This window comes from Erigeron canadensis, chromosome 9, assembly GCF_010389155.1.
Source record: "Erigeron canadensis isolate Cc75 chromosome 9, C_canadensis_v1, whole genome shotgun sequence".
Taxonomy (NCBI): domain Eukaryota; kingdom Viridiplantae; phylum Streptophyta; class Magnoliopsida; order Asterales; family Asteraceae; genus Erigeron; species Erigeron canadensis.
Genome location: NC_057769.1, coordinates 3,941,100 through 3,957,218, shown reverse-complemented (window position 1 = coordinate 3,957,218; position 16,119 = coordinate 3,941,100). Strand labels below are relative to the sequence as shown.

Genomic DNA, 16,119 nt, shown 5'->3' with positions numbered 1-16,119 from the left:
AAATTGAATCCATTCTTGTGAACCTCAGAAGATAATGGCATCGAGTACCAAATTGGGTTGCCTACGAATCTCTTGGTCTCTACAGAGAAACTAGAAACAGAAACAGTATTTTGTTTATTTGTTTTCAAAGAGATGACCCGAGTTACCCAACAAAACAAGATATCCCATCAAGCAACGCCGATTCAAAGGGGAAGTTGCCAATCAGAGTTATAAAATGCATAAAGTTGTAAATCACTATCAGCGCGGAGTAAAACCCCTTCTCCAGTATTCCCTTTTAATGAGCCCAACCCATAAGGCGGCCTCCCAATGAATCAATGATTCTGATTTGGTTGCAACATATGAAAGTTGACAGAAGAGCTTAACTTTTGATAGATTGAGATCGGAAAGTAACAGGAAAAAAATAAGTCTTATCATTTCTCTTTTGTCAAATGAAGCTAAAATAGCAATCTAATAATAAGAGTTATTGTGCATAAAAAGAAAAGACAGGTTTGAGAGGAAAGTTAAGTAAGATACACTTGCAGGAAGTATATAATGGTATTCGAAGTGTTCCAACATGGTTCCTTACCAGTCCAGTTCCCATTTGAACCCTTTTACTGAAGAAGGAACCAGAAATCTCATCATGTTTAAAAATTCCCAAGTTCTTGAAAAATCCAGTTCGGGTCTGGACTAGACCAACCGAGTCTGTCAAGATGAATTTTAGCACGCCCATAGAAAAAAAGTACAGATCATCATATGAAGAAATATGATGAAACACATGGATTCACATGGACAAAAACATATCATCACTATACAATATATCACTGCAAAGCAGTTGTAGCACAACACAGAACAGAAGCTATTCCGTAAAATTGTGGGATATAATATGATCAGCCTTAACCAGGCTGATTTCGATGCTAAAACTAGCATTATACATATATAATTACAAAAAACAAAAATACCTACGACGAATCATTTCACCATGATTCTTGAGGGAAGACATACACAGGTTGCATCATCTTTAATCATAACCCCTTCAAGAGCAACTAGTTTAACTATGGATTCACTATGGACCCGTCGTTGCTCCTTAACTTCCTTAAAACCTCTATAGAGTATAGTATCAATCCAATTCTCGACCTCACCCTTTCTGTCTGATAACCAATAAGATGCGAGCATTTGCACCATCACTTCATTGTTGATTTCTAACACGACATTTGTTCCAAATGAATTTCGGAAACATTTGCTGATTTGTTTCAAAATAGTTTCTGCACAAGAGTTAAAATCAAACGGCTTGAAGACAACTTTCTCGTCCACTTGCTCTATAAATTCTTCTAACCAAACTTCTCTAGTGTCCGAAACGGTGTCATTATCACTTTCTTCGGGTTCCTCTATTGGAAGATTCAAATCAAAACAAGACTTCAGTTTCTTGACTTTTGGTACCATTATCTCGAAGTCGTCTACTTCGATAATCTTTCTTTTTTTAGACATTTCGGGGTTTCTTGAAACTGATTCTTTAGGCCAAAGTAATACACTCGAGTTTTCGGCCTCGGATGTTTCTACTGAGATTCTCATTTGCAAGGCTTTAGCATTCAATATACTTTCCTCTGAATAAGTAAGAGTATCTAATTCTTTACTAGTGCTTGTGGTGGTCACAAAGATAGCATCAGTGATTCGGGTTTCTCTACCATGTGTACCTGATAGTTTCCCAGTTCTGATGGCTAGAGATAAGCTATCTTGAGTCACAAAATCAGCTTTATCTATGTGTTCAAGAAGAACTACTGACCGAGGTTTTTTAATCAACTCCTCAGCAATGAAACCTGTTGCAGTTTTGCCTCTAAACGATGAATCAGAAAAGTTTATGCTTTGACCGTCAAATACGGAGCTCGGGTGACGGATCTGATTTTCAAAGTTTAAGTCTATAGAGATTAAACTTTCACGGCTTCCAAAAACAACTTCAGCAAGTGCGGCGCTGATTTTCTTCTTGCCCACCCGGTCAGATCCAGAAAAATTAAGCCATACATGACGCCTTCCATTTGCAGTTCTGAATCGTGAGATCGTTTGACTGATGGCATGAATGGAATCATTTGGATACCCAACTTTCTTTACAAGTGCTCTATAAAGTTGCTTAAAATCTTTTTCATAAGATTGTTTTATTCCATCTGAAGCACACATACTTATTTCATCAACCTCTGCAGACCCTGCCCCACAGAAGGTTTGAAGATGGGTTTCATGAGTCGGGGGTCTTCGGTCGAGATCAGGTAATACATAAATGTTTCCAAGGCCCAAATCTGTGGTGATGGAAGTTGCTGGAGAAGATGTAGTGCTTGGATTCTTCATGTTTGCAAAAAATTCAATGGGTGGTGATAGCTTTCTAGGTCTGATCTCTTGATTTGAATCTTGGCCACTGATTTCCAATAGCTTGGCATCAGGCTGAACGTGGTGAGGAAAAGGTACTCGGGCCCTAATCTGAGAGCTATTTTGCTGTGATGGAAATCTTTGATGAATACGCTGGCAGATATCGTTCCATTTCCTCTGTAATGCCACGACCCGGGCATTGAGTACTCCTCCATGATCTTTGGCCTGCGCTGAAAAGATGGTTGATATATTGAAACATGAACTTTTCCAAAAGGCATAGGCCTCAACCATTGGTTATACACCTTCCAACTTTTATAAAGGAAATAACGGTGTTATTTAACACATTTAGCATTGGTTCAAAAATAATGACATGTTCACTTTAGAAGTAATATTTAACAGTAATTATGCACGTTTTCCATCTAAGGTAGTGACTGTTAGATTTCTAAAGGTGAATCTACCAAGAGTCTTCATCACACAATTTCTTGGATAAATGGGACCTTTTCCTTTCAATTCAATTCCTAAAATTCTCCCAAGTCTACCAAATAGTTGCATCTGAAACTGTTGCCCGCCTATTGTGATTACATGTCATACATATTACGTTGTCCACTCAGCAGAGAGGATCTAGGGGGTGATTACCCATCACAAGATATGAATAGGATGAGCTATTGACAGGATTGACTCGCTAGTCTGGTTGTGGCGATTATAATACAGTACACTTATTGAACCATGTATGTTCTTGTTTTCCTAAATTGTGCATTTTTATGCACTCCTGTTTGTTGTGTTACTCTCGTGTGTGTGTGTGTGAGGATCTTCATTTCTACAAGAGTGAAATCTTTTATAGATGTAATAGAACAACGCCTTCAGCATATACTGTAGAGAGGTGTGAATAAAAGATGTGGTAAAATAGGAATCCTGAAACTTACATCAGAACATGTCTACAAGAGTTTTAGGAGAGGCAACCACTTGCAATTTGGCCGACCACGTTATTTTGTTATCAGTTGTTTTTGTACAATAACACTGTATGATGAACTTTTTAAAAAAAAACAACGATTGTGTTTATCATTGAATTTATCCTCTTAGGCCATCTCCATTTGTATCTCTAAATGTAGAGGAAGAAAGATATCTTTATAGCGTATTCCTACTAAAAGAAAATGCATCTCCAAGACTCCAATCATTACTCAAAACCTAGCTCTATATGTATTTTATACGTTACTACTTCACCTTATAGCAAAACGTAGTTATAAAGGATGAATAATTATCTCAAATTTATACAGGAAAATTGGTTTCCACTAAATATAGCTTTAGATATAGAGGATCCACTGGAATGAGTTTGTGGCTCTATCTCTAATATTTACAGATACAGGAGCTTATAGAGGAGACCATTAGAGATTAGCCTTGGCATAACTGCATTTTGTATAAAATTGAACAAAAGTAAAGTAAAGTAAATTGGACAGTCATACCGCTATGGCGCTATCCGATGGTAGGGTTCCAAAAAGAAAGATGTATAGTCTCTGACCTTTTGTTAACGGAAGATAATTAGCACTATGCATTGTATTTAGTCTTAAAATTGTTAAAAATGCCTAATTTACTTGATTCCATTACCCTCCTTCATTGTGTTACCCTGCTTCATGTTGTAAGACACAACATAACATCCGTTAAGACCTTTCAACCACCATTAAACAACTCATCATCGTTAGATTTCCCACCTCTAATCACAAGATTCTGCTAATTCTATGATCTTTCTATATATCACACCAATCTAAGAACTAATGTTAAAAGCACGAAACGAATAAGTTAGGCTATTCCTATATACAAATACTCGTATATAATAAACAGAATAGCAACATGCAAAAACAAACAAGATTATGAAGAAATCACACACCTCTATCACACCATTTCCGTTGGTTGTATCAGATTCAGGAATTTGCATCCAAGGTGCTAAGCCGGTCAACTGCTGATCAGCAACCGATGCTGTTCTGCCTCCCTTCATCACAACCGAAACTTCTTGCTCATATTTCTCATTGCAATGATCACAACGAGTCATCGCTTGATCACTTTTGCAGAGCGAATTCCCTAGCTCGTTTTGCGCAGGAAAACAGCCACCAAATGGTACAAATGACCCCATCAAACTGTAATTATCATGAGCATCGTACTGTCAGATAACGAACACATCAAATATCAGATATTCATGATCATCAACAAAACACGAAAAAGGTTTATGAGGCATAAACATTTATACAATTCTACTTACCTAGATTTCTTCTGTGATCCATTAGGACTACTCAGCTTAGAACAAGTTATTGGTACCACACTCAAATCCCATTCTTTCTCAAGATTCTTAAATTTTGCCATGATTTTCATATAAATCTCGTAACTCCCAACCGATCCAATCAACCACAACTTCCCACCACAAATCCGAACCAAATCACTCACTTTCGCAACAACATATTCCAATAAACATCCACCCTCAAGAAACACCTTCAAATCACCAAAATTCACAATCACACCACAATTTTCACAACTCTCTACTTTTTCCCTTACCTCATTCAACTTCAATTCCATCATATCTTCACTCAAAGTCCCTAAACAAAACTCGCTTACCTCCTTATCGACATCGACTACATTCAAACCCGCGATTTCACTAGGCAAAAGACCAACTTTACTAATCTTAATACCATCTATAAACCCTCTAAGCATAGTATCAGCTGACACCCCAACAAGCAACGGGTTTTTCGACGTTTTCTTAGCTAAAACTTGCCCGATTCGTTTAAAATCTTCTTCTTCTTGATCAACAACAAATGGGAAATTAAACCCGGTTCGAGCTTCAGGCAAATTACACAAAAACATTGGGGGAATTAAAGATTTCTGAAACCCCCCAGAAACTAACGGGGGATGCAAAATAGCTATCTTTATATCAGCACTACGAAAACCCGCATCCCCGAAAACCCGACTAACAATCGGGTCATCAAGTATAGACAATATAAAGTGTTTAAGCTCAACTTTAACACACGACAACGACGTCGTTTGAGAGTTTTGTTGCATCATTTGTTGATGCATTTGATACAAATGAAACGTCTCAGGGTGCCTTCTTTGATTAGCCTGGGACCGTTTAATCGCCGCCATAAGCGAATTCGACACCGGTGGCTCTGCGTCCAGCGTTTTGCTTTTGGAACACGGTAACCGGTCCAGCGAAACGCTCACGCAGAGCTCCAGCGCGCGGAACTGCAGCCTCGGCGAGTACGCCGAGCTGCGTGCTCGCGCGCACGCTTCGCGCAGAGTCGATGTGGGTAGTGTTAATAAAGACGAGACGGCGTGCAACGACGTCGTCTGGCCGTGGCTCCTCCTTCTAGCCACGGCCACCGCGTCGTCTAACGCACGTGCCGCCTCGTCTGTTAAACATTGTCTAGCTATGCTGACCGGCGTTGGCATAACCGGTTAGCATATATATATATAGACAGATAAAATATATATAACCAAATTCAACTACACCAATAATAATATACAACAACAAAATACTAATAATAATAATATAATGAGAGAAGCAAAAAATAAATTATTTGGGCACAAGTGTTAACTTCAATGACTTTAGCAATTATTTATTGAGGAGTGAAGTGGGTATTTTTGTTTTGTTTTGATTTTTTTTTTAATGATGAATATATTATATATATATAATTGGGGAGGATAGATTCTTGAAGAACATGAAAGAATGAAAGATCGGAAAGATCTTTAGAAATGGACTTTATATGGCAGAGAATAGTAGTAGTATTTTGAGAAGTGTGTGTGTGTGAGAGATAGAGAAAGATGCCGTGTCAAGTTGATAAACAAATAGGCCAAATGGGCCAAGGCTTTTTCGGCATCAATGGAAGTCAATGTCACTGTCATGCTTTTTGGAGAGAAAGAAAGTTGTTTTTCAACTCAACCACCGTTTAGTTTTAATTTAATGATCTAATCACATTTAATTAATTGATTGAATCCAGATTATCATCCTTAAACAAAACGTTTTGGGATTGATTATTATTATTATTTACAAAGACGATGAAAGGGATCTTATACATACATGACACGTATTATTTCTAAACACGTTTTGTATTTGTATTGTCAAACATGTTTCTAAGATATCGGTAGGACGTATGATTGATAAACGTTCGACCCGCATAGTAGCCGGACCCAGCAGATATGTATTTCTTTTTTTCAGATTCTCGGCAGACAGGTATGATTTTCTAAACATTTCTCATTTTCCGTCTTGCACTCCTTTGCGGCCGGAGGTCCCTATGGAAGCAATCTTTCTACCTTTGTGTAGAGGTAAGACTGTCTACAGCTTACCTCCCCTATACCCCGCACAGGAATTAAGTTATGTTGTTGTGATACATACATGACACGTATTAATCAAGATGGTCAACTAGTAATGTAAACATGTTTGAGATGATGATAAAAGGGTCATTCCAATAAGAAATTTGTCAAAAAAAAATTTTTTTACAACCTTCACCTATGAATGGCTTGTTTCTCTCACACTAATGTCAAATTCATTTTTTTAATATATACTTTTATGAGTTTATTTTAACATTCTTATTTAATATTATTTAATTAACAATGTGTATATAAAAAATATGATTGAAAAATTAATATCATTAAAGATGCTCTAAAAATGAAAGATGTGGAGAGTATTGAAGGTTTGAAGCTGAGTAATGAAAATCAGCATGTAGCATCATCATTCCCTTTGAGATCGACAAACATCGCCATGCATCTTGTCAAATACATATCTGCATCATGGTGTGGACTACCGTAGATTTGGTGCGTGCTTATTTGACTTTTTTTGAGGGGGGGGGGGTTCCCTTTAGATCGTCACCGAAAACCTTTAATTTTCTTGGCTATACGTTGTCAGAGTTGATGTCGCATGCCTATGCTTCTAATGAATCACCCCTTTTCGGGGTGTTTAATCGTTGTCGAAGAATGATTATTGTTGAGGATTATCCGTCGATCAAGATTCGTATAAAAAAAATCCAAAAGATATCAAAATTTAAAAAATCTATGGAAAGTAAGTTCAAAGGGAGGAAAATTTAAAAATTCATAAGAAAACTTTAAAACTTCATGACAAAGTTTAAATTTTAAGAGTCCATTGGTCACCTTTCCCCTATTTGGTAACGCCCATATCAGCGACCCTTATTGAAATTATTGGTTCCTGTTGCGATTATTTCGACGAACTTATCTTTCTTTTAATGTTTATTGACCATTTTAGATGACACAGAAGTAATTTTGATACAATTTGTAATTAACATCTCATCTATCATGATCACAACAATGAATATTTTGCCTCTCTGTGTCACTACTTTCTTCTGAAGTAATAAGTACTACATATAACGACGGCTTTGTATTGTGTACTTATTATCTAGTATTCTTTTTCTTATAAGCATACTCGACAACATAGTTTTCACTACTGTATGTGATGTGGTTAATAAGGATTCAGGTTTACAATATATGTAAGAAGGTATGTAATATGCAATGGGTAATTAATGTACTATAAATATAAAAAAAGATATAAAAAGTCATTACTAAATGGAATAACAATAGTGATTAAGATAAAAAGATTAGCGAAACCTCATTGCTTAATCCAAAACAATGTCACCGACGTATACGTCACGACTCCACAGAATTTAAGACTTCGTTATCTAATCCTTTTCATAACTTTAGTGTACATTTACAAGATCACTATAAATTTTGATGATTTATTTTATCACTATTTTTTTGACTAGTTAAAAGTTAAATGCACCCATGCACCGGCCAGTGACCACCTGCTTGAAAAAAACTGCAGCGAAATGATGAATAATTTAGTGGGACTAGTTTTTCTTGTCATCAATAGCTTAATTGGTACAACAAATGGAGAATACTAGAATAGTAAGATAATTTGGATAGTGGATAACCGATGTGTGACCATGCCATGACCTTAACAACTATATATACATTTAATTATTTCTTGTCCAAAGTTATAACTTTGTAAATTAAACTTTGTCGTTATGTCTTTAATCTATTTATTTATCTAGTTGCAATTCAAATTAAAATCCAGTAAAGTGATAAAGAACTACGCTGAATAATAAAAGGAAAAAAGAGGTAAAATTCGTTAATTACGAATACTCGTACCATTTCACCTTCAATTAAATTTGAAAGCGATCCAATGGCCTAAAAGCTACCTCACCTAAATACCCTAATCTCACCTAAATACCCTAATGTCACCTTAACCAGCCCATGTGTATGTGTGTGAACTGTGAAGGGTTGTTTTAGAACCCGTATCATCTAAGTTATGAGTTGTTTGGAGCGCGCTATTTAATATGTAGTACACAATAACTAGATTAGAATTTAGGGGGATGGAGCCTCGAGAACTTGAAACCTTAATTTTTATTTTTTTTCAAAAATAGGTTTTTTGAAAATTAGAGTTGAGTATATCTATACTACTATATAAAGCAAATTGTCATTCCCCTTTAAGTAATTAAGAACCTGAAATGATCATATTACCTTTCTTATTTATTCACTAATTTAAACATCTTTACCTATATACCTATAATACTCATAATAAAATAAACTACAACATAGATTCTCCAATCCTTAAATAACCATATTAACCCTTACCGCCGCACATCATCGCCACAATTGCCGCAACCACACCTTTGTCGTTACCACCATCACCGTTGCATCGCGCGGGCAACCCGTCTCGTATATATATAGGAGAAAGTGAGTCGGGGTTGTTAACTTGGGTGAAAAACCCTTCATGTACTAGTATTTTAATATTTTGAATAAATGTTTAGTCCCTCTTGATTTTTATGGTTTTAAAAAAGTATGTGAGGAGTTTTTTTTTTTTATCCAATTTAAATGCATAACAGTCTCATATCCCCTTCCTCATATATATAGAGGCATGTCACTAAGACTAAATTTGTCATTAAAATGAAAATCCATCTATCATTATCTTATCTAAGACTTTGATTGCAGAAGGTTACGACTTATTAATTAAGGATCTCTATCCATAAATTAATCATATATGTTAAATATTTGTTGCGTACACAAACTAAGGAATAGATTGGTGAGTTCGAGTTATCATTTTCTCTATATGTGGTTGTATATGATATAACAAAATTACATATGTGAGTGGTCACTAATTCCCTAAACGCTGTAATTGTTTTCTACACGATATTATCAATTGGATTCGACCATTATAGACGTCATTGTCGAATGTCAATTATTGTCTCACCATATTTTAATAAGATAATAATTATGAACATATCTTCTTTTTTAGAAAAACAATGCTTCATGTAATGATATATCCACTTAACAAAACAGTCTAATAATCATGTCAACAACTTAACTCTTCTAATATTATTCTTTGAGTTTATTAAATGTCATGATTAAGTTGTTGGAAAAAAAATTATTATAAAGGGTGGCAAATAGAAAAGAAATTTATTTTTCAGTAAAGATAGAAAAATATATGAATGATTTAAAGGAATGCGTGAAAAATGGAAATATGGGGAGGGATGCATACTAGCAAGGGAGGCCTAGAGGGTGTGTAAATCCGATTCCTGGTCGGGGCATAATTTTTGAGGGGGGCATAAATTTTTGAATTTATATATATATATATACAAAATGTATAATATGTTAAAAGATGTGTTATAATATAGATATATAACTATCGATAACAAAATATTAGAGAACATAAATTGTGAAGAGCTAATTCACCAATTTGCTGTGAAGAATGCTAGAAAACTTCACAGATCATTGTGTAAATAAATAATATCTATGGTATGTAATTCTAAAATTATGATTTTATTATGCATATATAATTTTTTGTTATAATGTTAGTTATCGTTTATAAAAAAAAAGTTATTTATACATTTAAATTCGGTTAAAGTTATGAGCATAATTTTTTTTGCTCGGTCAGGGTGTTAAAATTCTCAGGGCCGCTACTGCATACTAGCTTACCATCTCCTACCAACTATATGTGATTATATCATCTTAAACATTTAGTTCTTTTATTTCATGGTTTAGATTAGTTCTCTATTTATTTAGCAAAATAGGGTTATGAGATGAAGATGACACAAATCAAGTAGGGGTCTTGCGCTTTCATGTGTGTCATGAAGTGTTTGGCTAAAAAGGCTCAGTTGATGCTCATTATTTTCACTACTTAATTATTGCATTATGAAGTAAGTGTGTTAATGATAACTCAGTTGAATCAAAGAATAAAGTCCACTTCGCTAATTTTTGTTTGTGTTTGTGTCTGCTTGGATGAGTATTCCTTCTTTTGTTTAGTTTGTTTTTTAATATAAAATAAGTACTGTTTTCAAAGTAGAATTTAAACGTGTGAATCTTTTTCATGGGGGATTTAGTGTATGCGGTTGATGTTAGAGCCTACTTAGAGGCGACATAGGTAAATTGTAAAGATATTCATGTTTTTTTGGACGTTCTCTTAAGATTCGAATTCGATTTGAGATGTCTATGTATCATGATTAACATATCAATATTTGCTCCCACTTTTTTGATTTGCTTTTCTTTCTATTACAATTAAATATGTGCTAAAGTTAAGAATCGGTCAATTTATATTTTCTCTCTCGAATTCGTCTGAACATTTTCTTTTCTGAGTTATGTTTATTTTCATTTGTTTTTTAGCTTTACTAGACGAATACCCGCACAATGCGGCGTCGTGGCGGTTGCGACTTGTAATGGCAACAACGGCGAGTAAAATAGATAATTGATATAAAATAATTCATTTAATTTAAGGAGTTAATGAAGGAAATTTAGTAGATAAAAGATGTATGCAATAAATGTTTTAAGAGATTAAGATATTCTAAAAATAGAATACCTAGTTTGTTTTATAAGTAGTTATAGATTATAGATATACAATTAAGTAATAAACTGTATTTAATTTTGAGTTCTAGTTTTCTTTTTAAGGGTTTTTTTTTCCCCTACAATATGTCACGTAGAGAAAGATAGATACGAGTATTAAAGAAAATTTCTAAAAGAGATAAATTTTATGTATATTCTAAGACAAAATATGAAATAGTAATTATGAAAAGAAATGATATATGTGTCTTAAACTTTATAAAAAAAAAAAGTAAAGTAATTCCTAATGCCGTCTTCCACGGGTTTTGGATCTCAATACCGTCGAAGGTGTATGGGGAAGGTTGATATGTAGACAACCTTACCCCTACCAAAGGTAGAGAGGCTGCTCTTTGCTGGGCATGAGGATCGAACTCATGACCTTTGTTTCTAGAGACAAGGGCTCCAACTACTGATCCAACCCAGTTGGCTTTTTAAACTTTACAAGTCTATGTTTTTTAAAGATTGATATACATGAAAAGATTATAGTAAAGATTATAGGAAAAGAATATATTCACAATTAATTTGATTGGATCTATTTAGATTTGTGTATATGAATTTTAAGTTTATATTTTTAACAGAAGTAATTTGTTTTTTATAAAGAAGTAAAGATAAAACGTAACTAACAAAGGGTCGAACAACATAATCACATGTTACATGACACAATATTTTAGACGACACAAGGATTATATTACAAACTTTAGCTAAATTATTGAAAATTAAAATCACACCAATTTTTTCACAATCAATATACTTCATAAATAATTAATGAAGTGTATGAATCTTAATTTGGAATGTCCCATTCATCAAATCAAATACTTTTTTATATTTTAAATTTAGACTAAGAGGAGTGGGAAGAAGAGGAGGAGGGGACGATTTGTGCCATGTGGTATATAGGGTAAAAAGAGTTGCCCCTCAAAAAAGGTGGAAATGGATGAGTTTTTAAGTAGGGGACGACTTGTGCCATGTGACACTTCCAATGATTGGTTTTAATGATTGATTTTATTTTTGTTTTAATTTTTTATGATTTCCATATTATTTAAAAAATAATAAAATTTCTATAAATAGTAAAATAAAATACTAACCATTAAAATTAAAATCCAACCCATACAAATTAAAACATAAAAAAAACACATCAAACACATAAAAAAATTATTCGATACACAAATACAAATAAATAACTAACAACTAATCATCATCGCTAAAGTAGTCATCGACTTCCAGTGGCACGTATGGTGGATGATTTCCCCCCTTTGGTTTCCCAAAGATGATCTACCAAATCCGCTAAGAGCATGTTGTGGGTTTGGCTATTTCGTACGGCTTGTGAATTCATGATCTGTTGCTCCATTGAAGTTTCTTGTTCCTAATACACCGGGTCTAGTGTCAGGTCTTCATCGTTGAAGTCTTGACAAAAAGCTTTATCTTCATCCTCCAATATCATGTTGTGTAGAATGATACACGTATATATCACGTCATGCATCCTCTCCTTGTCCCAGAATCGTGAGGAAAAACTAACAACTTTCCAACGCTTTTTAAGAACCCCGAATGCTCTCTCGATATCCTTTCGCGCTGATTCTTGTTTTTTCTTAAAGTATTTTCTCCTGTCATAAATCGGGTCAATAAAAGTCTTCACAAAAGTGGAATACTCAGGGTAGATGCCATCTGTCAAGTAGTATCCGGCTTTGTAGTAGTTTTTGTTTGAATGAAAACCCTCTGTAAGTTAAACAAATGCTAATATTAGTTAACAAAAGCATATACAATATATAACTATATATTATATACTTAAACGTTAAGTACGTAACTAACCTGTAGGTGCCAAGCAAGATATAATTTCTTCCAAGACTGGGGATACCTCAAACACGTTGATGTCATTGTTGGACCCTGCTGACCAAAATATGCATTCCAAATCCACAAGTCAGTAGACGCAACTGCCTAAAGCATCAATGATGGTCTACCAACATCCCCTCGGGTGTGCGAACCGCGCCATGCGGTTGGATACATCTCCCATGGCCAGTGCATGCAATCAATAATACCGATCATACTAGGGAAACCATGAAGTTGCTCATGCACATCGTACATTCGTTCAAGATCCATAGATGTAGGTCTCCGTAGGTATGTCGGTCCATACAATTCATTTATACCTATTTAAATTATTTATAAATACGTAAATGAATTAATATAACTAAATATCATGTACGTAACTATTTAATATATAACTATATAAAATGTACCTAACTAAATAATATGTAATTATATATAATGTACGTAACTAAATAATATGTAACTATATATAATGTACGTAACTAAATATTATGTACGTAACTATTTAACATATAACTATATAAAATGTAAAATTAATATAAAATGTACCTTTACAAAAATAAACTAGCGACTCCCGGGAAGTCCTAGCCGACATCTCCAAATGCTCGTCAAACAAGTCGACGCTACACCTATATGCTAATTGACAAAGCGCGGAGGTAGTCTTGTGTATCGGCATGAAACCCAACTTTCCACGAGCATCCATTCTTTGTTGAAAATATGGATACCTTTCTTCCAAGTCATTTGTAATTTTCAAAAATAGCCGCTTGCTCATACAATAGTGCCGCCTAAAATCCCTCGCGCCAAATACGGGTCGCTCGGCAAAGTAAAGGCGGACCAATCGCGCATATGCCTCTTCACGCTGACGTTCCAGAACCGTTCTTCTTCTAGGCGAGAGTTGGTCTTCCTCGTCCTCCTCGTCTTCCGCGGCTTGAATCATAGTAGTAACCGTCAAAGCAACGGTACTAAGAATAGCGTCATCGAGATCGATTGAATCATCGGATGAAGAGGGCGATGGAGGATCCATATCCATAATATATGTATATATTTATGTAAAAATGGAAGAAGATTTTTGTGTGTGTGATGGTGTTTTATATTTGTATATATGTATATGTATAAAGGGTGTAGAAGATGAAGTTATATATAGGAGGGGAAAAAAAACAAACAAAAGAGCCGTTTAATGACATGGGAAAAAGGGAAAAACATTGTTTTTGGAATGGTCAAAGAGGATCGGGCGAGCTGTGTGCGTCGGGCAAAAGGCAAGTCGGCGAGCGAGGGTGGTGTAGGGGGGCGACTTCGTGTGATTTGGGGCGAGGATCGGGGAAAAAAGACACCACTCCGCTCAGTCTTAAATATAAATTAATAGTTTATCAATAAGATTATTTACAAATATATATTTTGATTATTTACAAATATATATTTTGATTATTTACAAATATATAGTATTTTGTTTAAAACTTTAAAATATATATTTATATAAAATTTCAAATATTGTTTAGACGTGTTTACTTTTATCCTTATTACGATGTAAATTTTATTCAAAAACTATTAAAAAATATTTATTTTAAACATATTTTATTTTTTCTTATATGTTTTAAAATATTAATAAAACAATATATTTGTATATTTGAATATTTATAACTCATTATATTATTTATTTATTTATTTAATCACAACATCCAAAATTGATAACGAGACGGGATAGAAATTTGAGAAAAATCCTCATTGCTAGTAACAAAGGAGGCGCCCACATGAATTATTAGCGAAAAGAGAAATTAAAGGACGTCACATCATACCCTTTTCTCGTCTTTAATTATGTAGCTATATCGTTGGATTCCGTTGGCTGATAACGCACTTCAGTTTTATTGATTTGCCGTTTTAGTGTTTTACCCTCCAATTCAAGTGGGATCCATTCCAAAAAGCTATTTGCTTGTGAGTCTTTTGGATTTTTCTTTAATCTTCAGTTCTTCGCAATAACATTTGGTGGTAACACTTAACAAATACTGTATATAAAAAAAAACTTATCTTTTACAAATAACTTGTCTTGTTTTCTTTTAAAAAAAACTAATTTTTTAAGATGATAAATCATTTTCCTTAAAAAAAAAAAACTTGCATTCTTTTACTCATTTACCATCTTATAAGTATGCCCGTATAATACATCAACAATGAACGTGTTTCAAGTTATATAGCAAGAAGATACGCCTAAAATGTTATGAACGACGGTGACTGGTGTCTGTGATCGACGCGCAAGAAAGGGAGAATTGCCGTAAAAGTAAAATGTCTTTCATAAATTCCTACAATGAATAAAGGATGAAACTAGATGATTGGATCTTAAGCGAACAAGGTTACTGGATCTTTGACGCAATTTCGATATAATATTGGTGACTCATCTTGCTTGCTGGGAGATAAGAAGATTATTTGGAAAAAACACAAGAATAATTAAAAATTTTATTTTAAATCTGCTTTGTCCTTTTATTTAAACTAATCTAATCAATTAACCCCTCATATTCAACCAATTTAACTGAATAGTATTTCGCATAGAAGAGTAATACCTCTCTTTGAAATGAGTAATACCTTTTTATTTCTTAAAAGAATAATATTTTTAGGCATATGAGTTATGTTGATTAATCATTTTTCATCTTAAAGGATAATGATAAATCAACATAATTGGTGTGCTTATAGATATGTCTAATAGTAAAATGATGACATGTGAAAAAATCAGGGGACAAAATTAGAAAAGAGAACTAGTGAAATCCAGATGTCAAATTCTTAAATTTTAGGTTGATTTTTAGGCATATGAGTTAGGTTGATTAATTATTTTTCTATCTTAAATATACTATTTCTCTTAACAAATACATCTCTTTTAGAATTATCATTGATAATGGCTTTTGTTTTATATTTAAAAAAAGTACAAAAATTAATTCCCGAGATAAAAGTTTGTTAGGGATAGTTTTAAAAATAGGATTTGTTTAATAAAAAAAATTTGATACATGATTTCCTTTTAAGCCGACTTTAAAAAGTTAATTAGCTTGCTAAAAACTTATGGTACTGAAAGTCTGAAACTAGGGATGGTTTTCGGTACAAAACCGTATGAAAACCGATTAGAACTGAAAC

General features: G+C 34.0%; 2 protein-coding genes across 2 annotated transcripts; both read right to left on the bottom strand.

The window, feature by feature from the left end:
- Window positions 1-767: 767 nt before the first annotated feature.
- LOC122581045 (protein SMAX1-LIKE 6-like) lies at window positions 768-5,826 on the bottom strand. Its single transcript, XM_043753183.1, has 3 exons — window positions 4,583-5,826; window positions 4,214-4,460; window positions 768-2,556 (listed from the first exon to the last, which is right to left on the bottom strand). Exons 1-3 carry the CDS (start codon window positions 5,758-5,760, stop codon window positions 949-951), a joined length of 3,033 nt encoding a protein of 1,010 aa, XP_043609118.1. The 5' UTR covers window positions 5,761-5,826; the 3' UTR covers window positions 768-948.
- A 6,724-nt stretch (window positions 5,827-12,550) lies between these two features.
- Window positions 12,551-14,032, bottom strand: LOC122581568. Its single transcript, XM_043753802.1, has 4 exons — window positions 13,558-14,032; window positions 13,167-13,328; window positions 12,994-13,068; window positions 12,551-12,900 (listed from the first exon to the last, which is right to left on the bottom strand). Exons 1-4 carry the CDS (start codon window positions 14,030-14,032, stop codon window positions 12,551-12,553), a joined length of 1,062 nt encoding a protein of 353 aa, XP_043609737.1.
- Between the last annotated feature and the right edge of the window lie 2,087 nt (window positions 14,033-16,119).